Genomic DNA, 25,843 nt, shown 5'->3' on the forward strand with positions numbered 1-25,843 from the left:
GCTGTAAAATTGGGACACACCTGTCTAGTCTAATTCAGGGGACCGTGTCCATGATTTTGTAAGCGAAGGTCAAATGGCAAAAATCTTATTACGGGGGCTTCCCTGGTGGTGCAGTGGTTGAGAATCTGCTTGCCAATGCAGGGGACACGGGTTCGACCTCTGGTCTGGGAGGATCCCACATGCCGCGGAGCAACTAGGCCCGTGAGCCACAACTACTGAGCCTGCGCGTCTGGAGCCTGTGCTCTGCAACAAGAGAGGCCGCGACAGTGAGAGGCCTGCGCGCCACGATGAAGAGTGGCCCCCGCTTGCCGCAACTAGAGAAAGCCCTCGCACAGAAACGAAGACCCAACACAGCCATAAATAAATAAGTAAATAAATAAATAAATAAATTTTTTTTTAAAGAAAACATTTCTTAAAAAAAAAAAAAATCTTATTACGGAGGCCAGTGAATAGTTTGTTCCTTTTGACAGATGAGGCCAGGGAAGTTAGTGTTTCTTGGTTGGTGGGCTGGGAGTCTCAGAGAAGGGGCTTTGGCTACTTTAATAGCACCTCTTATTATGGTCACAGTATTTAACTTATTTGAAACAGGGAGATATAGGCACAGAAACCACACGTCCTCTCAAACGGGAGAGGCGATGCGGCGCAAGCACGCTGACTAATTCGAACCCGGTCCACTTAAAGGGCCAGATCTTCCCGTGCCCCGCCTCCGCCGTACAAAATCGCCAATCATCGAACGAGCCGCTCCGTGACGCTATCTTCTTGCGACAAAGCCGGCGGTCTGAGGCGTTTACTGGGGACGGACCCCGGGCGCTGAGGCTATGCGCCCCCGCGAGGTGCTGGGCCAGGCGGCCCGGCTGGCCTCCTCTGGTCTCCTTCTGCAGGTACTCTGCCGGGCCGGCCCCAGCCCGTTCCGCAGCCGGGATTCACGGGGAGGTGGCCCGGGGGCCCTTTAGAGCCCATCCCGGGGCAGACCCAGCCCTGGCGTGGACCCCGCTACTACGGAGGGGTTCCGCGAGAGGCGGTGGCGGCGGCGGCCGAGAGGGGACACCTGGGCCCGGAGCTGGGAGCCTGCGTCCAGAATCCTGGCTGGGAGACTGCAAACAAACCACTTTTCCTTTTGAGCATTATATATCCCATATGGCAGTAGGGGAGGGTTAGATCAGGTGGCAGGGGTGCCTTTGGTGCTCTAGAATCTCATATATTTTTAAGGCAAGGGTTTATTTTTTCCATGTCCCACTCCTTACCCTCAAACACTTTTTTCAAACTCTGACTCCCACTGAGTTCAGAAAGACAATATGGCATGGCGAAGAACAGGGACCTGGGCTCAGACAGGCCTGGACTGGAATCTTGGTTCTACCATGCCCTTGTTGCATGACCCAGGACAAGTGGCTTCACCTGCTAAGCCTCAGCTCCTCCTCAGAAAACGGGGGTAATAATAGTACCTAGCTCATAAGGTTGCTGTGAGGCTAGGTTGGGGTTATTCGGATAATTGCACTTAACAGTAGTATGCTCTGGCTCTTAGTATGCACTCTTCCTTAAGGCAGTGTGACCTTGGACAAGTCACTTTCCCTTCTTGGCCCAAATTTTCACGTCAGATATGGTGCATGCCAGTTGATCCAAATGGTATTGTAAAGATTCTTTTAACCCTAGAACCTGGTCATTCTAAGTCATGTGGCTCAGTTTCTCTATGTCTCACTCTTGACCGTTCAACCCTTCCTCACAAAAGTCCTGAATCTACCTTTCCCTTTGTTTTAGAGAGGCAGCATTTCACATAGAGGTTAGGAGAAAGCACCAGGCAGACTAGGGCTCAAGTTTGGGCCTTGCCACTCGCTAGATGACTGCACTTGGGGAAAATCTCTTGACTTCTACAATCATCAGTTTCCTCATCTTAAATGAGAACAATAATGCAACCTCATAATGTCATTAGGGAGATTAGATGAAATGCCTAAGTGCCTGGCATAAGTACTTAATAAATGTTAGCTAGTTTTATTATGGTAATATGAATTTTGAAAATGGTCACTGTAGGGGTGAAATGAGCCAATCTATGTAAGGCATGTAGAAGAATTCCTTGCACAAGATATGCACTTTATAAACATTAGCTAGTCATCTAACCCTAAATCAGTTGAACCCTAAGTTACCTAGTTGTGTTTTTTTTTGTATTTCACAACATTAATAACTTTGAATTCAGTGCTTTAGCCACAATGTTGATTGTTCAACCTTTGATGATACCTTACTACTGAGATTAGCTTCATTAAAAGAAAAGTCATAGCAGAAAACACACTAGACTAGGAGTCAGGTGGCCTTACCCATAAGGTCAAGCTGGGTCATTTGCTTGCCATGTGGGCAAATCCCTTTGCTCCGAGTTTACTTGCTTCCCATGCATTCACCCGGTTGCTTTTAGGGGTCAGGTAATTAACAGATGTGAAAGGGCTTTTTTTTTTTTTAAACTGTTAAGTCCTTTACAAAGTTAAATGAAGACTGTTGCTAATAAGGGCCACTATACAGAGCAAATACTGGGGAGTGTGAGCAACCTTATATCTTCATTAGCTCAAACCTTTATTCAAACCAATTAGGAGATATGGATATAGCCTAAGACATTAAGTTTCTTAGTGATAACTTTGAAGTTAACATAAATGTGTGCATGTGGGGTTTTTTTAAATAGCTATAATCTTTAGGTTTCTTGGAGTGTTTTAATTCAGTCTTGTGTGCTTTCTCAAATTACAGTGCAGACACTTGAGGTAGCTTTGCAATTACATTGTGTTCTGAAAGAATTTAAGAGCTTATTCTCTGTAACTCTGAGCCAGCCATAGTGTATTAATGCCTTTCATTTGTATGCATTTTTCAAAAATGCTTTCACTTCCACGATGTTTTTTGATCCTTGTCATCAACTCTCTGTGATAGGTAGCCTCACTTGACAGGGATGAAAATTGAGGCTTACAGAAATTAGAAGATGATGGGTTTAGCTAAATGGTGAGTTGAGACTCTCAGCTGAGTACTTTTTCCGTTAAGAGCTGCATGAATTGGTTTCAAATCTCTAAAATTGAATACAGAATTTGGTGTCTATGTATGTACCCGCATGTTTCTAAGGAGAGGCTACCAAGCTTTCATCAGACTTTGAAGAGATCACCTTTGACTCCGTAAAGGTTAACACTGTGATACCTTGGCTTTGGAGACCTTGCTGCTCTGTGACACTTCAGGGACAGTGTTAGACTGCAGTCTCCCTTTTTGGTCATACCTTCCCCAGGAGATTTTCAGACCACTGTGGTCCACTGGCATAGTTTGATTGAATTTTCCAGATTGCAACTATTCACATGTAACTCTGAGAGTGCTTGACACAGAAGTGATCTGTCATTTGCTCTGGAGTGCCCTTGAGTTACATCTGTGTTGCTGCCAGGATGCAGAGGGGGTGTCACTTAGTGAGGCTTGCACCCCAGCCATCATCCCCATTTGGCAACCTCACTTAATTGCAACCTGTTTTTCTCTGTCTCATGGGAAGAATTCTTTGTTCAGGTGGTTTTCTTGAATTCACAGGCTTGAAAGTCTCAGGATATATCCTTTTCAAATGGCGATAGCTGGACTCTGTTTTCCTTTCCCCTCTATTTTATAGTATCTTATTGCAGTTGTTTGAAAGGTATTTCAGTTCCTCTCTGGAAAGTGGCAAATATTCAGTAAATAAACATAGCCTTTTCTGTTTTCTAATTGAGAAACCGAAGTTCAAAGAGATTAAATGTCATTGTCAGATCCTTAGCTATTACTAGGCAAAGAAGGAGAAGTTAGATTCCGTCATTCCTGGTAAATCTGCTATATTCTGCAGACTTCCACTTGCCAAGTGTGTGCTCTTTCTAAACAGGCTGGAGGGAGGGCCAGTGTGAAGCACTAACTAGAATTCCCTTTCTGCTCCCTGGAGTGCCTGACTGAACTTGAAGAAATTCAGTGAATCTGTCAGGGCCTCCCTCTTCTCATCAGTAAATTAGGGAGACTTCCACATGCCTTTTTGGGTTCTTTGACCATTGCATGAGAGTGCCGAGAGACCCCAAGGAATGAGATTTCAGAAGCAGTGCAGACAGGTTGAGCATTTTAAAGAGAATCTCTCTGGCAAAGCTGCTGTATGTCGTTACATTAAGAAGAGCAGCCATCTTGTGTTCATTTCAGCAAAGTAAACCTTCCCAATATAATTTATTATGTATTTTTTTTCTTTTTCCGTAGGTGTTGTTTCGATTGATCACCTTTGTCTTAAATGCATTTATTCTTCGCTTCCTGTCAAAGGAAATCGTTGGCATAGTGAATGTCAGGTAAGAAGGGGTGTACCCTGGCCTTGTCCACAACTCACATCCCTAGTCGGGTTTTCTTCAAACTCTGTACCTGTGTGTCACCCTTGGATTTTAGAAGCATGGACCTTTACCAGAAGCAGAGTGTTTCAGCAGTGGGCTGAAGAGAAGCGTTAGGCGATGTCACTTTTAATGGACCCATGGTGTGTTTTCCATTAGCAGCCTCCAAATACACATTTCTCTGCCCGCTCTCCCTCTGTGCCTTAGAACCCAGGAGAGGAGTGGGAGTAATTCACTGCAAACTCCAACTCAGGTATAATCCTGTGTTCTCGTCCTGCTGACAGCAAATGAAGCAGGAATTCTGCAGATCGTGAGGATGTACTTTGTAATTGCAGGGCTGGAACAGCCACCTTCCTTCCCTCCTCGGTGAATTTGATAATTGGAAAGTGGCAGTGGGATGAGAGCTGAGTCCTTGTCATTAGTTCCTTGGAGGCTCTTAGAAAGCCAACTTGCTTTGTCTTTTAGACTCTGTTTCTTCTACTCTCCTCCTGTCTGTTCAAGGACAACCACACATATTCTATCTTCACAAATGACACAAAAGTATATGAAGTGATGTGAGTGCTCAGTATAGCTCAGCTTCCCAGGTGTGTCTTCATGTCCTAGTAAACAAGACATTATGTTTCAGACAGCATTTCACATCTAATATTTACCGAACATATGCTCTTGGCTCTGTTCTCAGAGCTTAGAGAAGGGTCTCAAACTTTGATGGGCAAAGGAATCATCTGGAGAGCTTTGCAATTGGTAGGACTGAGGAGGTGCCCAGGAATCTGCACTTTGACAAGTTTTTCAGGTGATTTTGAAATAGAGACCATACTTTAAGGAATGCTCTTTTTGGGACTTCCCTGGTGGCTCAGTGGTTAAGAATTTGCCTGCTAATACAGGGGACACGGGTTCGAGCCCTGGTCCGGGAAGATCCCACGTGCCACAGAGCAACGAAGCCCATGCGCCACAACTACTGAGCCTGCACTCTAGAGCCTGCAAGCCACAACTACTGAGCCCGTGTGCCACAACTACTGAAGCCCGCCCACCCTGGAGCCTGTGCTCCACAGCAAGAGAAGCCCCTGCAATGAGAAGCCTGTGCACCACAACGAAGAGTAGCCCCAGCTGCTGCAATTAGAGAAAGCCTGCACACAGCAACGAAGACCCAATGCAGCCAAAAATAAATAAATAAATAAATTTATTTTAAAAATGAGAAATGTTCTTGTAAAAGCAGGAAGGAAGAGGGCCAAGGCCTCTTAGGTACTCAGACTTTAAAGCAGTTTGGGCCTCTCCCCACTGGCCTCGCCCAGATTTGCAGATCCCTGCATTGACAGCCCTTGTCTGGCCTGTCTACCTGCTTAAGGTATAGTTCAGTCTCATTGGGACAGAAGCACTGGGTCAGAGAATGGTCCCTGGACAACCTCAGGTACCTTAGCCCTGGGCCATCCTCATTCTAGCTTCATCCAATCAACTGCCTGTTGAGGAAGGGGAACTGTAGCTACTCTTTGCTAAGGTGCAGGAGGGTCCACCTAGGTAAGCCCGCCAGGAGGAACGTGGGCAAGCCTTGCCCATCTGGGTCACAGCAGCCCCAGTAGTGGTTGCCAGCCTCATTGCCTGTGTTGAGATTCTCTACTCAATAGAGCCTCAGCTTCTTTCATAAGGGTCATTAGGTCACCAGTCTCGGGGTGGCCAAGAGGCCCTCTTGCTGTGTGCGGTCATATCTTGTCCTTTTTTCCTCCTTATGGTCAGAGCCACACCTCTGTATAGGCACAAAGGCTGCAGGCTTTGGGGGCCTCTGTGGCAGTTTCTGTCCTAGGCATAACTCTCTATAGGCACACGCTCATATGTCCCTTGTTTGGTTCCTAACTCTCCTATTGTATGGATCAGATTAGCTGGGGAGGGGGCTTCTGTAAGAAACCATTGCCCCCCGCCAATCACCACCAGTGATCTATGACCAAGACTTTTCCTCCTCCCGATTGCTAGCAAAATCCCAGAAGTTGTCTCTATGAAAAATCTAGACATCATGTTGATTGCTGCTTTTCCTTTACAGGCTAACACTGCTTTACTCTACCACCATCTTCCTGGCCAGAGAGGCCTTCCGCAGAGCATGTCTGAGTGGCAGCACCCAGCGGGACTGGAGCCAGACCCTCAACCTCCTGTGGCTAACGTGAGTTGTGCTTTGGCCGGAGACGGTTTCACGGAGGCAAGTGTGATAAGTGTGAGAAATTAAACAGCAACACTTGCCTAAAGCTGAATAGTTTCCAGCTTGGGTTTTGCAGTGGGCTTCTGCACCCTTGGCGTGGGACAGGAAGGGGAGAACATATGTGTGAAGGAGCATCCCTGGCTGTTTTCTCTCCGGATGGCCAGGAGCCAGGAGGAAGCTCCGGGTAGGGGTTTCTGTGCCACGTTTCTACCCCACTTCTACCCTCTTTGGAGGCTGTTTCTGCTATTTTGATTCCCACTGGGCCTGTGCCATCTTTTTTATTCCTAACCTTTTTCCTTAGAGTGTTTTCTGTGCTTTTAACAGCCACTTACTATTTTTTGAAAGCCTTTTAAGGGTTTCTTTGTATCTCCCCTCAATTTTGTTATGTTGATTTCAGTTCTGAGCCTTTTAGAATATTCTTGAGGACCAAGTACATCAGCTAAAAGTTGTAATGGCTTTTCTGCAGTTCAATCCCTGCCAGGAGGGCTAGTGATTAAAATGGTTTCCCAGTCCTGCCCTTGCATAACTCCTTATTACCTCATGGAGATGACTGTCATAACGGCTGGTAGGTGTTTATTTTATTAGAGGAATGACTGTTAGCCACCCAGTCATATTGAAGTGCTCTCTGGTCACACCTGAAGGGATACTGTGCACTGGACTACCAGTTATTTGAGGTACAAGGACCAGCTGTATACCATTCTTCAGTTATTCTAGTGCAAACAGCAGGCACTTCTGGGAGTTTTACTTATGGGTCATTGTAACACAGTGGATAGGAGTGCAGGCTTTGGAGTTAGATCAGGATTGGGTCCTACTTCTGCCCTGAATAGCTGTCTATGACCTTGGCCAAATTACCCAATGCTTGTCAGCCTTAGTTTCCTCATCTTTTAAATGGGGGTAATGACAGAGTATCATTGTGAGGAGTCAGTGAGATAAAGGGGGTGAATCATATGCCTGGCATGTAGTAAGTGCCTGAATAAGTGGTAGCTATTTTTATTATGACTATATTTCTTTTCTGTTCAATGTTACTATTTTAATATATTTTTATTTTTATATTTAGCATATTAAGAGACATTTGTTCCCTTTTCTAGAGTCCCTTTGGGTGTGTTTTGGTCCGTGTTCCTGGGCTGGGCCTGGCTACAGTTGCTCGCAGTGCCCGATCCTGATGTCATCCCCCACTATGGAACTGGAGTGGTGTTGTTTGGGTTCTCGGCAGTGGTGGAACTTCTGGGAGAGCCCTTCTGGGTCTTGGCACAAGCACATATGTTTGTCAAGCTTAAGGTCAGTGTGCCTTCTGCTGTGAATGAGAAATGAGAAGAACAGGAGAAAGAGTGGTTTTTAAAAAATGCTTTTATAGGAGAGAATGGTCTTTTCAGATTTGCATCTAAAAAATATTTGGAAAAAGGTAACATGAACAGTTCAGTTCATTCACTTGAGATTTGTCAGATGAGTTTGGTTGAAGTTTACCTCTGCTACACTATTAATGAAGAACAGGTTTTGTTAATAGGGAAGTTATTAGTGTAAATAAGAATTTAAAAGGACGTTTTTCAGATTTTTCTAGTGATTCTATTTAGTTGTATACGGATATTAACTTTCCATCTTTTAAAATATATTATTTGATACATACAAAAGAATATAGTGTGTAACATATGTAAATCTTAAAGCATGATAATATACTGAAGGTCCATGAACCTACCACCCAACCCAAGAAGTAGAACATTATTAATACTGTGTCCAACCATATGCCCCACCCCTACCACCGGGGTAACCGCTATCCCAGATTTTCTGGGATTCCTTTGCATCTTTAGTTTTTAATAATGTTTGTAAAGTGTACCCTTTACCATGGGTTTGCAGGTGATTGCTGAGAGCCTGTCAGTAATCCTCAAGAGCGTCCTGACAGCTTTTCTCGTGCTGTGTTTGCCTCACTGGGGACTGTATATTTTCTCTTTGGCCCAGGTAAGAGTTATGACTTTTAACTTTTGTATAATTTCTGTTTCTCCATCTGTTTTTTACTTCTTGTTTCTGTTACTCCGTGATTTACATTTGCAGTATTCATGCATGTGGAGAAGGCTGGAAGCTCTAGAAAGGTGGTCTTGGCACTGCTTCTCCTCTGGCTGCCATGTCCATCCCACTGCATACACTGACACCACTGGTGTTTGTGGGGACCTGGTGAGAGCCACATCCAGCCTTGTTGTCAGACATAAAAACTCCTTTAGACATTCTGTGGGCAAGCCCAGCCCATATCAAACTGACCTTTGATTGTCTGACAATCCTATGGAGGAGAGAGAAAGCAGTAAGGGGGTGGGGTGGGAATCAAATTGCATGTGTGTTATTTTCCCTGGATTTCAATCAGTTGTTTTCAGAATAGCAGGAAACTCTGCCAAGCCTGTTTTAAACTTAGATTGAAATCTCTCATAATTCAGAGGGTGTGAATCTAGTCATAGGAGGTACGTTTTCAGTTTTAGCAATTTTGGCTTCAATTCCATCTCATTTTCTAGTTCTAGTTCATATTTCTAGTTCTATTAAAAATGTAACTATAGTACTAATGCTAATTTAAAAAATGAAAAAGATCATACAGTTATCATACCATCTCATAGTACAAACTACTTTGTAATTTTTCTTAATGTATTGGAAGACAAGTTAAAATTCTTAGTAATGATTTATGTGAAAATGTTTCCCATGTCCTAGGCAAAAAGTAAAAATATTTCTGTGAAACATAGAAGAGCTAGATTTAAAATTATAGATTAAGGGCTTCCCTGGTGGCGCAGTGGTTGAGAGTCCGCCTGCCAATGCAGGGGACACGGGTTCGTGCCCCAGTCCGGGAAGATCCCACATGCTGTGGAGCAGCTGGGCTCGTGAGCCATGGCCGTTGAGCCTGCGCGTCCGGAGCCTGTGCTCCGCAACGGGAGAGGCCACAACAGTGAGAGGCCCACATACCGCAAAAAAAAAAAAAATAAAAAATAAAAAAAATAAAATAAAATAAAATTATAGATTAAGAATGAGGGGCTTCCCTGGTGGCCCAGTGGTTGAGAGTCCGCCTGCTGATGCAGGGGACACAGGTTCGTGCCTTGGTCCGAGAAGATCCCACATGCCGTGGAGCGGCTGAGCCTGTGAGCCATGGCCGCTGAGCCTGCGCGTCCGGAGCCTGTGCTCCACAATGGGAGAGGCCACAACAGTGAGAGGCCAGTGTACCGCAAAAAAAAAAAAAAAAAAAAAAGAATGAGAATTGCTTCCTAAAAGTAGCTTGCTACAATTACATATTTTAGAGACGTTATCTCTGATTTTTTTTGCCATGTTTTATTAGATCTACAACTACAGTACTCAACATTCGTCACTGTTTGTGATGGACTCTCCCTAATAGGATAGGAGGGCAGTAGAGATGCCCAGTTATTGGTTGACTCTTCTTGGGAAAGTTACTTGCATTATGACTTTCTCATTATCGTAGTTCCCACCCAGGATACGTCATAGATCATAGGTCAGCTAGGCCAATTCTGAGTTTATTGACATCCTCATCATAAGATTTCTGAGAGCACTTCTCTGGTATATTCTCTGTCAGTCTCTGTGGGAGAGGTCTAAGAGCCAACAGCACCTCATATCAGCAGGCGAGCCCCACCTATGGTGCTGGGATTCTCCTTTCTCCAACCTGCCTCCAGATTCCTCCTTGAACTGGCCCCTCTCCCCATGGCATCATAGCTCAAATAAAAGGGTCACTGTAGAATATATAAAGAGATCTTACAACTCAACAACAAAAAGACAAACCACCCCAAAAGTGGGTCAAGGACTTGAATAGACATTTTTCCAAAGAAGATACGCAAATAAATAGCCAATAAGCACATGAAAAGGTGCTCAACAGCATTAGTTATTAGGCAAATGTAAATCAAAACCGCAATGAGATACCACTTTACAGCAGTTAGGATGGCAATTATCAAAAAGATAGAAAATAACAAACATTGGTGAAGATATGGAGAAATTGGAACACTCATACATTGCTGGTGGGAATGTAATATGGTGTAGCTGCTGTGGAAAACAATTTGGCAGTTCCTCAAAAAGTTAAATGTAGAAGTGCCATGTGATCCAGCAATTCCACTCCTAGGTATATACCCAAAAGAACTGAAGATGGGTGTTCAAACAAAATTTTGTACACGGATGTTCATAGTAATACTATTCACAATAGCCAAAAGGTGGAAACAGCCCAAATGTTCATCAGTTGATGAATGGATAAACGAAATGTGGTATATCTATACAATAGAATATTATTCAGCATAAAAATGAAATACTGATACGTGCTACAACATGGATGAACCTTGAAAAAATGATACTAAGTGAAAGAAACCAGACACAAAAGGCCACCTATTATATGTTTCCATTAATGTGTAATGTCCAGAATAGGCGAGTCTGTAGAGACAGAAAGCAGATTAGTGGTTGCCAGGGGCTTGGGGAATGGAGAGTGACTGCTTAATGGGTCCAGAATTTCCTTTTGGAGTAATGAAAAATGTTCTGGAATTAGATAATGGTGGTTATTGTACAACATTGTGAATGTACTAAAAGCCACTGCCATTATATGCTTTAAAATGGTTAAAATGGTCAATTTATGTGAATATTTCCTCAATTAGAAAAAGGGGAAGGGATCATGTAGTTAGGATACTCTGTAAAGAGGTTGTTGCTCTTCCCCAGGCTCTGGTCAGCAGGAAGATGGAGAGAGGCAGGGAAGGGGGCTAGAAAAGGGTGCTTGTTACAGAGGATGTTGGCATCAGGTGGTGTGGCTCCCCACAGCGCTGCTTGTGTCTTAAAGGGTTTGAGGCATGAAAGACGGAGAGTGGATGGCGAGTCTGTCCTCAGGCATGGATGGGCGTGGAGAGCAGAGGAGCCTACACCTGCTAAACCCAGACTCCTCTTAGTGCGTCTACTAAAGGAGCAGGCTTGGTGTTTCCAGATTGAAAGTGGGGCCTGGAGGTCCCAGTACTTCTTAAGCTAGTGTGCACTGTTCTCAGGGGCAGAGGGGATAAGGGAGCTTATGAAAAGGGGCTCTTTCGTTGTTTTTTTTTTCCCTGCGATGCCACGCAGCTTGTGGTATCTTATTGTAGTTCCCTGACCAGGGGTCGAGCCTGGGTGCCCGGCGTTGGAAGTGCAGAGTCCTGACCACTGGACTGCTAGGGAATTCCTGAAAAGGGTCTCTTTGGATACTCCTCCCCAACCTGCAGACAAAACCCCAGGGGGCTGCTCATGGCCAGAAGACATCTTTTTGTCCTAGATGGGAAGAGGATGGGGTGGAGCCTCTTAGCACCCTGACCCTCCCCATCCTGTAGTAGCTCTTGCCCTACCCATGCACTAGGCAGAAAGGAGAGCCAGCAGCTCAATTCTGCTTTTTAATCATAGTGTCACAGGTTTCTGGGGTTCATGGAGAATCCCCAGCCCTAGATGATGGACAAGTCCCTGGATACTAGCACAGCTGGGACACACGGATTCTCAAGGTGTACTGTCTAGTTGGGAGAGCCATCCCTTTGTCCAAATACAAATCTTCGGAGAACGTATCTGACATTGCTGTGGTGGTTGTCCTAGTGGATGTCTGTCACGGAACTTATGTTCTGCCTGCCTGGAAGAACTTCTGTTCTCCCAGTCAGGTGAAGTGTTGTGACACTTTCCCTAGAGATGCTGCAGTGGAGCTGGGTCATACTCAGTAGTGCTGTTTTCCAGAGGGTGAGACATTGCTCCATAGAAAGTACAGTTAATTAAGACAGTTCTATTTCTTGACTGGCCTTTGAGGTCAAATCTATAGGTGTATCTTAATTATGCTTACATTAAAACAGTGTAATTTAAACCCATTATTTTCTTTTTTCAGCTTTTCTATACTGCAGTTCTGGTGCTCTGCTATGTTATTTATTTCACAAAGTTACTGGCCTCCCCAGAATCAGCCAAGCAACAAGTTCTTCCTGTCTCCAGAATGACAGATCTCTTACCCAATATTACGAGAAATAGAGTAAGTAATGTATTTTGTCTGTTATCATTTTAATCACAGATGCTAGTTATCTTTGAGGGAAAGAAATGACAACTTTATTGCTTATTGTTATAATAATAAAGATAATTTGATAACTCATGTCTATGGAGTGCTTGTTATGTGCTCAGCCAGGGTTTCTAAGTATTGTCACTATTGACAGTTTGGGCCAGATAATTTTTGTTGTGGGAGCTGTCCTTTGCATTGTAGGATGTTTAGCAGCGTTCTTGATCTTTACCCACTAGATACCAGGAGGTACCACCCCCAAATTATAACAACCAAAAATATCTTCAGACACTGTGGAGTGTCCCCCAGGGGACAGAATTGCCCCCAGTTGAAAATCACTCTGCCAGCCCCTGTGCTGGATGATTTACATACCTTATTTAATGCTTATAACAACTCTTTGGGGATGACATTATTATTTCTATTTTAGCGTTGAGGAACTGAGGCTTAGCAACTAAATTACCTGCCCAGGGTGAGGGTCAGAGTGAGGACAGGAGCTGGAGTGGCATGAATCCCAGCAGAGCACAGGGCTCTCACCACTGTGCTCACTCTCTCTGTTCTGCTGCGTCTCTTGGTTTTTCCCAGGACTGACCTCCAGCACAGTTAGTCTAGATGGTGCTGACAAAGCAGGGAGGGCCCCTGCAGAGTTCCTTTGCCTAGTGTCAGGCTGCTCTCTCAGGTGATCCCCTTCCCCACGTAGACCACTGAGGAGTCCAGAGTCTGATGTGTGAGAGCAAGGCATAATCTCTTTCTACTCAACCCTTCAACTTTCAGTCCATTTGACTTTTATCTCCTGACTCTCGTGGGGTCAGTGCTAGTGTCTCTAGCCCAGGAGCCGTGCATGTGATGTCTTACCACATCGCCTCTGCGCAGATGCTCTGTGACCTGCTCCATCTCGGCTGATGCACTTTCCCTTTTTCTCGTACTTACTTGCTTGCTGGATGTGGTGCACTTAGTTGAGGTAAGGCTTCAGCTGGACTTCTCCTTATAGCTCTTTTGTGATTACTTGAAAATGTAATAAAGTATTTGGGACTTAAGTCTCAGAACTTAAGGAATCTTGTTATGCAACTTTTCAAGAAAAACGAGAAATTATGTAATAAAGCCAGATATGTTCTTATTTGTTATATGAGAGTTCTCCATTCTGATCAACTAGATCTTACCTTTAACCTAAATCAACATGACAGTTTTTGGATACCATGATACCTTATCTGCAGGCTTAACAGATCAGGACTCCAGATCACTTCTCTTGCCTGGAGCTTCTGCTCCCTGCCCACAGAGCGGGTCTGAGAGTGCAGAAAAGTCCCCCTCCCTGAGCGCTCCCCAGGGCCCACCTGTACCAAGCCTGGCCAGCTTTTCATACTGGACCAGCGCCTGCTCCCAGCAGTATTTTGGAAAGGAGCGTTTTTACTGTTAATACAGGCAAAGAGAGAGAGGGTAAGGAAAAGAGTCCGACAAGTGTGTACTTAACCCTGTGACGGGCTCAAAACTCCAACCTTCAGTTTCCTTGAACTCCAACCTTCAGTTTCCTTATCTGTCAAATGGGCATAATAAGAATACCTCCCTCCTAAGGTGGTTGTGAGAGCCAGATGAGATGGGGCATATAAGGTGCTTAACACTGTGGCCTGGCATGAGTGCACATCCGTAAGTGACAGCCCACACCATCACCAGCATCCCACTGCTGCTCTGAGAGCAGGAGTAACTCCACTCGAACATCCTAGCCAGGCAGACACTGATGACATTGCTGAGAGCTCAGCAGTTTCACCTGGCAATCTGTCCCGAAAGTACCCATGCTCATGTTGTCAGGACAGAAGTCTTGACCTTAAGAAGGTTGGGTGTACCTGTCACACATGTACCTGTCACACATGATGGTGGCAGCGTTCCTGCTGACAGAACACAGCCCCTGCTGGGTGTTCTCTGGGACACAGACACGTAGGAAGGTGACTGCTTAGCCTCAGGGAGCTTCCTGTGCATTTGGGAGGCAGTAGATACAGATCTGAAGCCTGCAGGACTCTCTCCAGACCTCAGGTCCTCACTTTTAAGGTGAGATTGTTGGTCTACACAACCTCTGAGGCCCCTCTTAAAGACTTAACAGAATTCTGTGAAAGTATTTGAACTTTGACAAAGAGCCGTTTATAATAACTGCCATTGACTGCACACTTACTCTGCGCCCGGCCTTAGACTAAGTACTGTACTTGAACTTCTGTCCTTAATCCTCTTAGTAACCCTATGAGGTAAATACTATTGTCTCCCATTTTACAGGTGAGAAAAGTGAGGTTCAGAGACATTAAGTGACGAACCCCAAATCACACAGCTGGCTTTGGACCCACTTCTCTCTAACTTCTGTCTGTGGAAAAACCTTAGTTTGTGTGTTTAAACCTCTATGCTATGAAGTCTTCCAGAAGAAATTGTCTTATTGCCCAAAGTAATTATTTATTTACTTAAAGATTAGGAGATTCCAGGTAGAACAATTCATTATTCAAGTTTACTTTTTTAAAGAGGAAAGAAACGAGACAAATCTGAATGCAGTGGATGACTACACCAGCAACATGCCTAACTCGACTCTCCAGAGCAGCTTTCTGCCCTAGGGGCTCCCTTCTACGAAACTGGTCAAAAAATTGCATTCACAATCAACTTGACCAAATTGGGAGATTTCTTGCCTCCTCTTATAGAATTCCATCTTCTTTTTTTTTAATTACTTACTTAATTAATTAATTTTTGGCTGCATTGGGTCTCGTTGTTCTGTGTGGGCTTTCTCTAGTTGCGGTGAGCGGGGGCTACTCTTCGTTGTGGTGTGTGGGCTTCTCATTGCAGTGGCTTTTCTCTTTGCGGAGTGTGGGCTCTAGGCGCGCTTGCTTCAGTAGTTGTGGCTCACAGGCTCTAGAGCACAGGCTCAGTAGTTGTGGCACGTGGGCTTAGTTGCTCTGCGACATGTGGGATCTTCCTGGACAAGGACTCGAACCCGTGTCCCCTGCATTGGCAGGCAGATTCTTAACCACTGCGCCACCAGGGAAGTCCAGAATTCTATCTTCTTTAATGTTACTTATTTAGCCTTAAAGTAATGACATCTCAAATAAAGCCTGCCTTTTACATCTTTTCTATTCTTTGACACTCCTGAGGGATTTAATATGAGAGATCAGCTAGTATTCAAGTAAAGTTGAGGAATTTAACACAGCAAGCATGTACTAAGCAGTATCCTGTCTTAAGCACTGTACCAGGTGCCCTGAGTGAGGTCCCTGTGCTCAGAACTTGCACTGTGGTGGGGAGATAACGTGTACTCTGCTAACTACACTGTGTGTCTAGTGTTAACAAGATAGAAGCACAGAGAAAGAACTGATGAATTCCATCTGCAAGCGTCAAGGAAGGCTTCATGGAGGAAGCTGCTTTTGAGCTGGGCCTTGACGCCTGCGTGGGCAGAGGCGAATGTGAACGTGTGGTAGAAATGAGCATTCGTGGCTGTAGGAAGGAAGAACATTTGCTCAGGGCCTGTTATGTGCCCATCACCATGTTGGAATTGGGATTGCAAAGATGACTGGGTCCTTAGGTTGGTTGGACAGCTGGGGAGGGGAGAGGAGGAAGCAAAAGGGGGACGGAGGTGACGGTGTGCTGGTCTAGAGCCGGGTAGTAATGGCCTCAGTGCTGCCAAGTGCAGTTCAAGGGCAGTGGAGCCTAATGAAAGGTTTTTGAACAGTACCGTGGTCTAATTGCTTGTGCTGAGAAACTTGCCATCTGTTACAAATTTATCATGTCTAGTTTTCTCTCATTCATTGCTCATACCAGCTCCAGGAAATAGGACTTCTTATCCCACTTTGTAGGTGAGAAAACTGAGGTTTAACAAAGTTAAGTGTTTTGCCCATGGTCTTTGTAGTCTGTAAGTCAGGAGCTGTAGGGAATTCCCTGAGGTCCAGTGGTTAGGACTCTGCGCTTCCACTGCAGGGGGCATGGGTTTGATCCCTGGTTGGGGAACTAAGATCCCACATGCCGCCGTGGCCCAGCCAAAAAAAGAAAAAAAGGAAAAAAAAGGGTAAGGAATGGGACTTCCCCAGTCTCACCCCTGGGTCCAGTGGGTGAGACTTCATGCTCCCAATGCAGGGGACCTGGGTTCAATCCCTGGTTGGGGAACTAGATCTCGCATGCATGCCGCAACTCAGAAGAAGCTGTCATGCCACAACGAAGATCCCTTGCGCTACAACTAAGACCCAGAGCAGCCAAAATAAACAACAGCAACAAAAAGTCAGGAGCTGTAGTTTGAGCCCCAGTCCCTGAGCTTGAATCCAAAGCCTGAACCCTACACCATAAGGAGAGAAAAGGTTGGAAGAAGACCAGGAGGAGGCAGTGGCAATTATCTATCACTTATCAAGTGATGAGGACAGTGGAGGGTGGGTGGAAGCGGAAGCATGGACGAAGCCAGGGCAGTCGATAGCCCTGGAGCGAGAGGGAGAGGAAAGAGTGCTGTGCGGGGTGTGGAGGTGATGGAGGGCAGGGGACAGGACCGTGGCCCTGGTGACTCTTGTCAGTGTGGTAAAGATGCAGCTGGTTGGACCATTCTGAGTCAGAAGAGTTTGGGAAGTGGAAGAGTGACTCAGGTTAAAGCACAATGAGCCCCTGAGTTCTGATTCCAGACCTTCTCCGGAGGTACTTCCCATCACCTTTCCCCACCTGTACCTCAATTTCTCCATCAGTACCGGGAGGCAGTGGAATGGCTTGTTAAGTCACGGGATTCTGGAGAAATTCACAGCCTGTAGACCAGCTCAGCAATACCAACCTAGCTCTTGGGGAAGAGGCCTCTTTTTTTTTTTTTTTTTTGCGGTACGCAGGCCTCTCACTGTTGTGGCCTCTCCCGTTGTGGAGCACAGGCTCCGGACGCGCAGGCCCAGCAGCCATGGCCCACGGCCCACGGGCCCAGCCGCTCCGCGGCATGTGGGATCTTCCCGGACCGGGGCACGAACCCGCGTCCCCTGCATCGGCAGGCGGACTCTCAACCACTGCACCACCAGGGAAGCCCCAAGAGGCCTCTTTTGACCTTCCCAAGTGACAAATCCATTCAGAACAGAATGGTAAAAGCCCGGAGAGTGCTTCTTTTTCTACCACTTAGCAGGTGCCTCTGAGAAGAAACCCAATCTCTGATCAGACTTCCTGCTTCTGTGTCCTTAATGAGCATTTTGGAGTTAGTAAGCAGTGTGGCCATTCCTTCCAAACCATGGGTCCATTTAAATTGAAGGCATTAGGAGAAAGGAATGCTCAAGTATAAGCTTGAAGATCAGATGCACTGTCATGATTTCACTGTCCTAAAGAACTTTTAATTTATTTTTTTTAAAGAGCTCAGCCACCTTCCCAAATCAATTCACAGCCTAACAGCAAGTAGGCTTCACAAAAGCCTTGTGGGTCCGCTGTAACTGTTCATTTCCTTTGAAAAGAGCACAGTTACTGCTTTGCAGATCACACCCCTCGCCCCCTCCAGAGGACCACCTGGCATGGAGGGGGCAGAGAGAGAGAGAAGGTGCTGTACCCAGGCTCCCCTGAAGCCAACTATGGGTGGGATCAGTGTACCAGGATGACATGGTCCACAGTGCCCCCTAGTGGTATAGGGAGGTCTGGCGCTCTTTGTTCTGGGGCAAGGAAATGCCCAATTTCCTTCTCACTGAGGAAAATTTCCTCCTGGACTAGAGCTACCCCTGGCATTCGGCTCCAGGTCCAATGATGCACTGATGTCAGTGTGGTTTGGCAGGATTCAGAACTGTCCTCCAAATCTGGAAGAAGGGTTCTGAAACCAAAGGGTGAGGAGATTTGAGGACTGGAAATGACCCTTGCTTTCAAAGGGTACTCTAGACTTGCCCTGTCCTAAATGGTAATGTGGACGGGGCAATGTGGCTACAGAGCATTTGGAATTGAGATGAGCTGTAAGTGCACTCAATACACACTGGATTTCAAAGAATTAATATAAAAAATATGAAATGCTTCTAGTATTTCTTTTCATGTTGCAATGATAATATTTGGGGTCAAATCAAATATATTAAAATGAATTTTACCTGTTTCTTTTTACTATTCACTGTAGGCTGCTAGAAAATTTAAAATCATATATATGGCATGCATTATATTTCTACACAGATGGGCTTTGGGCCAAGAGCAGGGGCCCATGTGACTGGGACAGGTTCTACGCCTGCCTTTGGGCCAGCTTCCATAGCTAAAATCGACCTTTTAGAGAGGTGGGTTGGGCTTGGCCTTGTGATTCACCCCTTTCCTCCTAAATAGTCCCCTGAAATCCCACCTTTGAAAAGTCTGAGTTAATAAGAACTTTCCAAAATGCAGGTACCCTGAGAATAAGAACCTAACACCTAAACTGAATACTCTGGATGCCTTCATGTTTGAGGAGGGGCCCCTAGAAGGAACTGGGAGGAAGTAGGAAAAAAGAAGTCATGTCCAGCTAGCTTGCCCCTCTCCTGCATTTTGTGGTCAGCTCTCTGGCTTTGAGGCTACCTGTCTCTTACAGGTTGACCTCTGCCCTTCCTAAGCATTTGCTTCCTTCTCACCCTCCTTGTCCCTAGAAAATGGGCAGTTTGGTGCTCCCCCTGAGAGTTTGAGAAGAGCCATATCAGCAGTTTGTTTTTTGTTTTTGTTTTCCTTTTCTCTGTCGTTCCAATTCTATGTGGTTTAACTGACCTGGAAGGCCTTACTTTCTTTTGAAATATACAAGCCAAGCTCATATGCTTTCTGTAAAGGGACCCTGGCTGGCTAAATAAAGCACTAAGATGTACATTGAGCAGAACTTGTCCTGCAGCTTGGCATGCTTCAGACGTCCTTTAAGGGAAGAACTGACTGTGAGCTGTGTGTGTTCCATGTGGTCAGCTTACTCTCTGGGCAGCAGCAAGGGGACAGCACAATTCTTTAGGGGTCTCAGTGAATGAATCTTGGGCAGGCCCCACAGGGAGGCTCTTCCACCCAGAGACTTTGTCTTCACATTTAGGAATGTAAGTTCTTTGCCAGTATTCGTTAGATGTTTTCTGTGTGCTTAGCAGTAAATGAAAAATTAGTGGCGACTATCCAAATTGGGATTTAGAGACCAAACTGAGTTTGCCTCTCATGTAGTATTATTGTATTCTTAGACTTGGAATACCTGGAGTTTTTGTTTTGTTTTTTCTTCTAGGCTTTTGTAAATTGGGAAGAGGCTAAATTGACTTGGAGTTTCTTCAAACAGTCTTTCTTGAAACAGATTTTGACAGAAGGTAAGTAAAAAGTCTCTCTAAGCAGTCAGGAAACCGAAGTATCAGCCAGGGGATTCCATAGAACTGCTGATTGCCTAGATGCAGACCACCTGCTGCCTAGAGCCCCCAGGGCAGAGGACCCTCAGAAATGAGAGTTTTTTAAACAAGGAGAGGGAAACTAACATTTATTTAATTAGATACTTCAGTTGTCTAATTTAAATCTCTCCACAGCCTTGTAAGAAAGATATTGTCCCCATTTATTATGGATGAGGAAACTGAGGGTCAGTGAGGTTACATAACTTCTGCAGAAATGAGGAGCAATTTAATTTGAATCCAAGTCTAACTCCCGAACCCATGTTAACAGCGTTTAAACAAATGTATTATAAAAATATTATATCAATTACAGAAAGTTTGGAAAATACAGAAAACGATCTGTAATCTCATTTTCCTAACTTTTTATACACTTGTTTTTCTGCACTTTTTAAGAACCAGGTTTTTCTCATCTTATTTTCTTTTTTTTTTTTTTAATTTATTTATTTATTTATTTATGGCTGTGTTGGGTCTTCGTTTCTGTGCGAGGGCTTTCTCTAGTTGCGACGAGAGGGGGCCACTCTTCATCACGGTGCGTGGGCCTCTCACTATCGCGGCCTCTTTTGTTGCAGAGCACAGGCTCCAGACGCGCAGGCTCAGTAATTGTGGCTCACGGGCCTAGTTGCTCCGCGGCACATGGGATCTTCCCAGACCAGGGCGCGAACCCGCGTCCCCTGCATTGGCAGGCAGAGTCCCAACAACTGCGCCACCAGGGAAGCCCTCATCTTATTTTCTTTAACAATAAAATTCACCTGTGGGATAGTTTGGTCAGCCTTCCAACTTCTCGGGACTTTCAGATTTAACAGTGACAGAGCTCTGAAGCAGAAGGCAAACCAGGAGCTGAAAGTATATGTAACTTTTCTATATATATGTATTGGTTTATTTATACCCAGCTTTAGTTCAAAGAATGAGATTGGAGGTGGCTATAAGCTGCTGAAAGTAGTAGTTTCTCTCTATAAATTTCATGTGTCTGTACATCTATATATCTATTACTGAACGTGTTTCTAAATCTTTTCAAAAATTCTTTTAATTATGAAAATAATATAACCCCATTACAAGAATTTTGGAAAATAGAAAAGTTTCCTATAATTCTAGCATTGTAATACAAACATCATTATTATTATCTTGTTGTTTTTCCTTTTCCACCTTCTTTATTTTATTCATTATGCTTCCAAAGGGAAGTAACTCTCCCTAAGCCTCACTTTCCACATCTGTGAGTTAAAGGATAGAACCAGGAGGCGCCTTAGGGCTCCCTGAACTTTGCGAATGGATGTTTCTAGCCTGAGCCCATAATGCTGCCATTACAGAAGTGAAACTGTTCATAGGGCTTCTGGAGGAAGTAAAGGTCAGAAGCCTTCGGAGAGCTGACTGGAGGTGCCTTAATGCTAAGTTTCTTGAGAACACCGAGTGTGCTGTTCACCACTGTCTCTGTGGCACCCTGCCGGGCCTGGCACATGATAGGTATTCAGCAAGTATTTTTTGATAAAAAAAGGTACTGTAGTGAAATTGTATATTGTGATAGTTCCCATTATTGTTAGAACAGGCAAAACAATGGAGGGAGTTTTGGGAAGGGGTGTTACTTAAATGCACTTTTTTTTCCTCCTGAAGTTTAAAGGACAGTTTGAATGAGTTGAAGAATGGTCCTGAGTTGGTTGCAAGCAGTGGCCCTAAGTTGGTTGTCTGGACTGCAGTGGCTAGATGTGTTTGCAGTGGCAGGTGTCAGCTACACACTCAAGCCTCCCAAGCTGGGCCTGCTCCATGGTTGGGCCGTCCTGACCTGGCTGGCAGAGGGCCCTTAGGGACATTCCAGGGCCTCCCTCTCTGTGGCTGTGAAGTAAGGAAGGGGCTTGACAAGGACACCCAGATTCTTCTTCTCTAAAAACTACAGTTCTAAAAAATTTGAAATCATTTATTGTTATAGCAAAAAATGTGTGTGTGTGTGAGTGTATATAGTATATGTGTATGTATGTGTGTGTTATGTGTGAGTGTATATGGCACATGTGTATGTATGTGTGTGAGTGTATACAGTATATGTGTATGTGTATGTATGTGAGTGTATACAGTATATGTGTATGTGTGTGTGTATGTGTGAGTGTATATAGTACATGTGTGTGTGTGTATGTGTGGATGTATATAGTGTATGTGTGTGTGAGTGTATATAGTATATGTGTATGTGTATGTGTGAGTGTATATAGTATATGTGAGTGTGTGTATGTGTGAGTGTATATAGTATATGTGTATGTGTGTGTATGTGTGAGTGTATACAGTATATGTGTGTGTGGGGGTGTATATAGTGTATGTGTGTGTGAGTATATATATGTGTGTGTGTATGTGTGAGTGTATATAGTATATGTGTATGTGTGTGTATGTGTGAGTGTATACAGTATGTGTATGTGTGTGCATACAGTATATGTGTATGTGTGTGTATATGTGTGAGTGTATATAGTATATGTGTATGTGTGTGTATGTGTGAGTGTATATAGTATATGTGTATGTGTATGTGTGAGTGTATATAGTATATGTGTATGTGTGTGTATGTGTGAGTGTGTATAGTGTATGTGTATGTGAGTGTATATAGTATATGTGTATGTGTGTATGTATGTGTGAGTGTATATAGTATATGTGTGTATGTGTGAGTGTATACAGTATGTGTGTGTGAGTGTATATAGTATGTGTGTGTGTATGTGTGAATGTATATAGTATATGTGTATGTGTGTGTGTATGTGTGAGTGTATATAGTATATGTATATGTGTGTGTGTATAGTATATGTGTGTGTGTGTATAGTATATGTGTGTATATAAATGCTGTTACTTTCTACCCCCACATTTCCTAAACACTGTGTGTCAGGTGCTGAGAATACACAGATGAATGAGGAACAGGCCGTGGCCTCAAGGAGCTCATTCTCTCCCCAGAGATGCAGGCATTTGTGTGGTTAACTCTGATACAGGGCTGTGAGGGGCTGTACTTGGAAATGCCAGCTCATTCGCCAGACATCTCTTGAGTGCTGTTTCATTTCCTGGAGCTCTGCTAGGCAGCCAGGGGCACGGAGATGAGTGAGACATGGTTCCTGCCCTCAGGGAGCTCACAGAACGTGGGAGGGAGAGGCCTTTTGTGCCAGAACCCAGGGAAGCCCCTGAAGAAAAGCCATTGCAGGTGGTGAGAATACCAACAGCTGAGTCTGGGAACACCGGCCCAGCCTGACTCAGAGCAGCTGGAGGGGCTAAATCCTCCATGTAGGGTGTAGCAGAGGATGACATTGTGATGGTGGGAGGTGGGGGTGAGGTTGGTGAAGGGAGCCCAAAAAGATAGCTCGGGGTAAGTTTATAAAAGGCCTCAAGGGCTTCCCTGGTGGCACAGTGGTTAAGAATCCCAATGCAGGGGACACGGGTTCGAGCCCTCGTCCAGGAAGATCCCACATACCACGGAGCAACTAAGCCCGTGCACCACAACTACCGAGCCTGCGCTCTAGAACCCACGAGCCACAACTGCTGAGCCTGTGAGCCACAACTACTGAAGCCCGCATGCCTAGAGCGCATGCTCCGCAATAAGAGAAGCCATGGCGATGAGAAGCCCACGCACTGCAACAGAGTAGCCTCCGCTCGCCACAACTAGAGAAAGCCCACACGCAGAAATGAAGACCGAACGCAGCCAAAAATAAATAAATAAAATAAATAAATTTATAAAAAATGATAAAAATTAAAGAATAAAAGACCTCAAATGCAGAATCAAGGCGCTTGGACTTTTTGCAAATACTCCAGAGCCATTTAAAATTGTGAAAGCAGGGATTGACTTAATATCTGTATTTGCAAAAGCTGGAACTGTTAGTTGTGAGGATGGATCAGAGCAGAGCAGAGATACAGATGGGAACTAGTGCAGTGCCTGAGGACCCGTGCCTGGGAAGACTTGCAGAGGTCCCTGCCACAAATGCAGTGGCTGGGAGATTGTAGGCAGGGAAGGGTTGAAGAGGGACTTAAGATCACATTGCTTCTCATCTCTTAATATTGCTTTCCTCTTTGAGCAAGTTGCTAGGAGGTGAGAGTTGGCCCTTCAGAGCTATGGACACTCTTCAGTGCTCCACCTCCGTAGTGGTCAGTGCTTTCCACTCACAGATAATAAGAACATTCATGGAAGTTGGGGGTGGGGAATAGGGCTCTGGGCTGGTGTCTTCACCTTGAAAGCATTAGACTGTCTTGAATTGTGAACTTGGGCTCCAGGGAACTGCCAGCCTCCACGGAGCTTTATCCACCCAGAGAGGAAACTTGATGAGTCTGTGCACTTAATCATGGACCTTTCATTTCATAGAATTTACACTCAGATTATCTGACCTCCCTGAAAACTTGAGATAATCATTTTCATCATTAACATTTTAGTAACTCCTCATACTTCTTAAAAAACTTAGACTGGTTTTATTGATTTTTGTTTTGTTTTTAATTTAACTGGTTTGGAAATTTGTTGTCAGTAAAGCCCTCTGCACTTTCCAAATTGTTATTATTTTGAGATTATTTGAAATCAACATTAGGACAAGGAACATGTCTTTAACTGATTACTTAATTTTTCTCCTTTGAGAGTATTTACCAACTGGAAGAGATGATAGACGATAAAAGAAAAGGAAACAAGAAAATACTGTACATTTGAAATGCTAATTATTTTGCTTTTCCATTTACAGGCGAGCGATATGTGATGACATTTTTGAACGTGTTAAATTTTGGGGATCAGGGTAAGATGAAATTCTGTATTGTTTTAATTAAAGATGAACTATTAGTAGACACTTTCTCATATTTTTCTCTGCAGTTTGAAACATTTAATGGAAAAATGAACCTGAAGATTATTTTTTAAAAAAAGATTATAAGAAATGAATCCTGGAGATTAAAAAGTGTAGGTCTTTATAAATATATATTTGACTATCCCCTCTCATTGACGTGGGTGGCACGTTCTCTTTTGAGGTTCTCTGCCCTTACCCTGCTTTCTGCAGAGCTCTGGTGCTCATTTTGGGGGCCAAGGTGTGCTAAGGGAAAAGGGAGCTCATTGCAGTCACAAAGATTTGCTCCATGTTTGTGTGGCTAGATAGGTCTTAATATTTTTTCACATTTATTTTTGAATATAATCCCAAAGTAGTGTAAATAAAAATAGAAAAAAAATCAACTTGGCATTAATGACTTTTATAAAAAATTGCTGGTGATGGAAATGTTCTGTATCTTGACTGTATCCATGTCAGTTGTGATATTGTGCTATAGTTTTGCAAGAATTTACTGTTTGGGGAACCGGGTAAAGGGTACGTGGATCTCTCTTTTATTTCTTACAACTCCATGTGAATCTATAATTATATCAAAAAGTTTAATTTAAAAAATTAAATTAGAAAAAATTTTAATGGTGCTATAAAAATTCAAATAGAAAAACCAGTACGATTGTTATTTCTTCCTTTTTGTTTTGTAGGCGTGTATGATATAGTGAATAATCTTGGCTCCCTTGTGGCCAGATTAATTTTCCAGCCAATAGAAGAGAGTTTTTATATATTCTTTGCTAAGGTGCTGGAGAGAGAAAAGGATGCCACACTTCAGAAGCAGGTAGTCTTGGTTCTCATGTCACCATCTCCCAAGTGAATTCTCTGTCTATGTGCAGGATAAACAGACAGAAACGTGGAGCTATCTGTTCCCCTCTGTTAGATCTGAAATTTTCTTCTAGTTTTCATTCTTCTATCACATTCTGAAGGATGGCAGGACCCTGAGCTCACTTCTTCTTTCACAGCTTCTCCTTTTTGCCCTGACCAGCCCTTCTTTTTCACCCTTTGTCCTTCTTTGTGACCTTATTCTTGTCCCAGCCCTCTCAGAACTCTCTGCAGCTGTCCCCAGTGCAGCGCAGACCTCCTTCCATGGTCTAGTCTTAGGTGTAAGAATGAGGTTGCCTCCCCCATCCTCAAATTCTCAAGAACAACAGATGAGCTGAAGGATGCAGAGACCAGGTCAAGGCCAACTGAGGGTGCGGGGAGGAAAGCATGCGGACATTTGGTCTCTCTCACCACACCAGTTATTTAGCTTCTTAAGGACTTGTGAC

The 25,843-nt window shown here is 44.3% G+C and overlaps 1 protein-coding gene across 3 annotated transcripts in view; it reads left to right on the forward strand.

Annotated features, from left to right (window-relative positions):
* Positions 1-818: 818 nt before the first annotated feature.
* The window catches only part of RFT1 (RFT1 glycolipid translocator homolog), a gene marked incomplete at its 5' end in the record, with an annotated part of 37,805 nt that continues 12,780 nt past the window's right edge, over positions 819-25,843 (forward strand). The window contains 9 exons of one of the 3 annotated variants that reach the window (XM_079713960.1): positions 819-881; positions 4,207-4,292; positions 6,358-6,474; positions 7,599-7,788; positions 8,362-8,463; positions 12,347-12,484; positions 19,644-19,722; positions 24,459-24,509; positions 25,226-25,356. In XM_079713960.1, the coding sequence (XP_079570086.1) occupies positions 819-881; positions 4,207-4,292; positions 6,358-6,474; positions 7,599-7,788; positions 8,362-8,463; positions 12,347-12,484; positions 19,644-19,722; positions 24,459-24,509; positions 25,226-25,356 (957 nt within the window). The remainder of the gene's footprint in view (positions 882-4,206; positions 4,293-6,357; positions 6,475-7,598; positions 7,789-8,361; positions 8,464-12,346; positions 12,485-19,643; positions 19,723-24,458; positions 24,510-25,225; positions 25,357-25,843) is intronic. The other 2 variants (XM_079713961.1, XM_079713962.1) reach the window with 2 other exon arrangements.

Source organism: Hyperoodon ampullatus (genome assembly GCF_949752795.1).
Source record: "Hyperoodon ampullatus genome assembly, chromosome: 10".
Lineage (NCBI taxonomy): Eukaryota > Metazoa > Chordata > Mammalia > Artiodactyla > Ziphiidae > Hyperoodon > Hyperoodon ampullatus.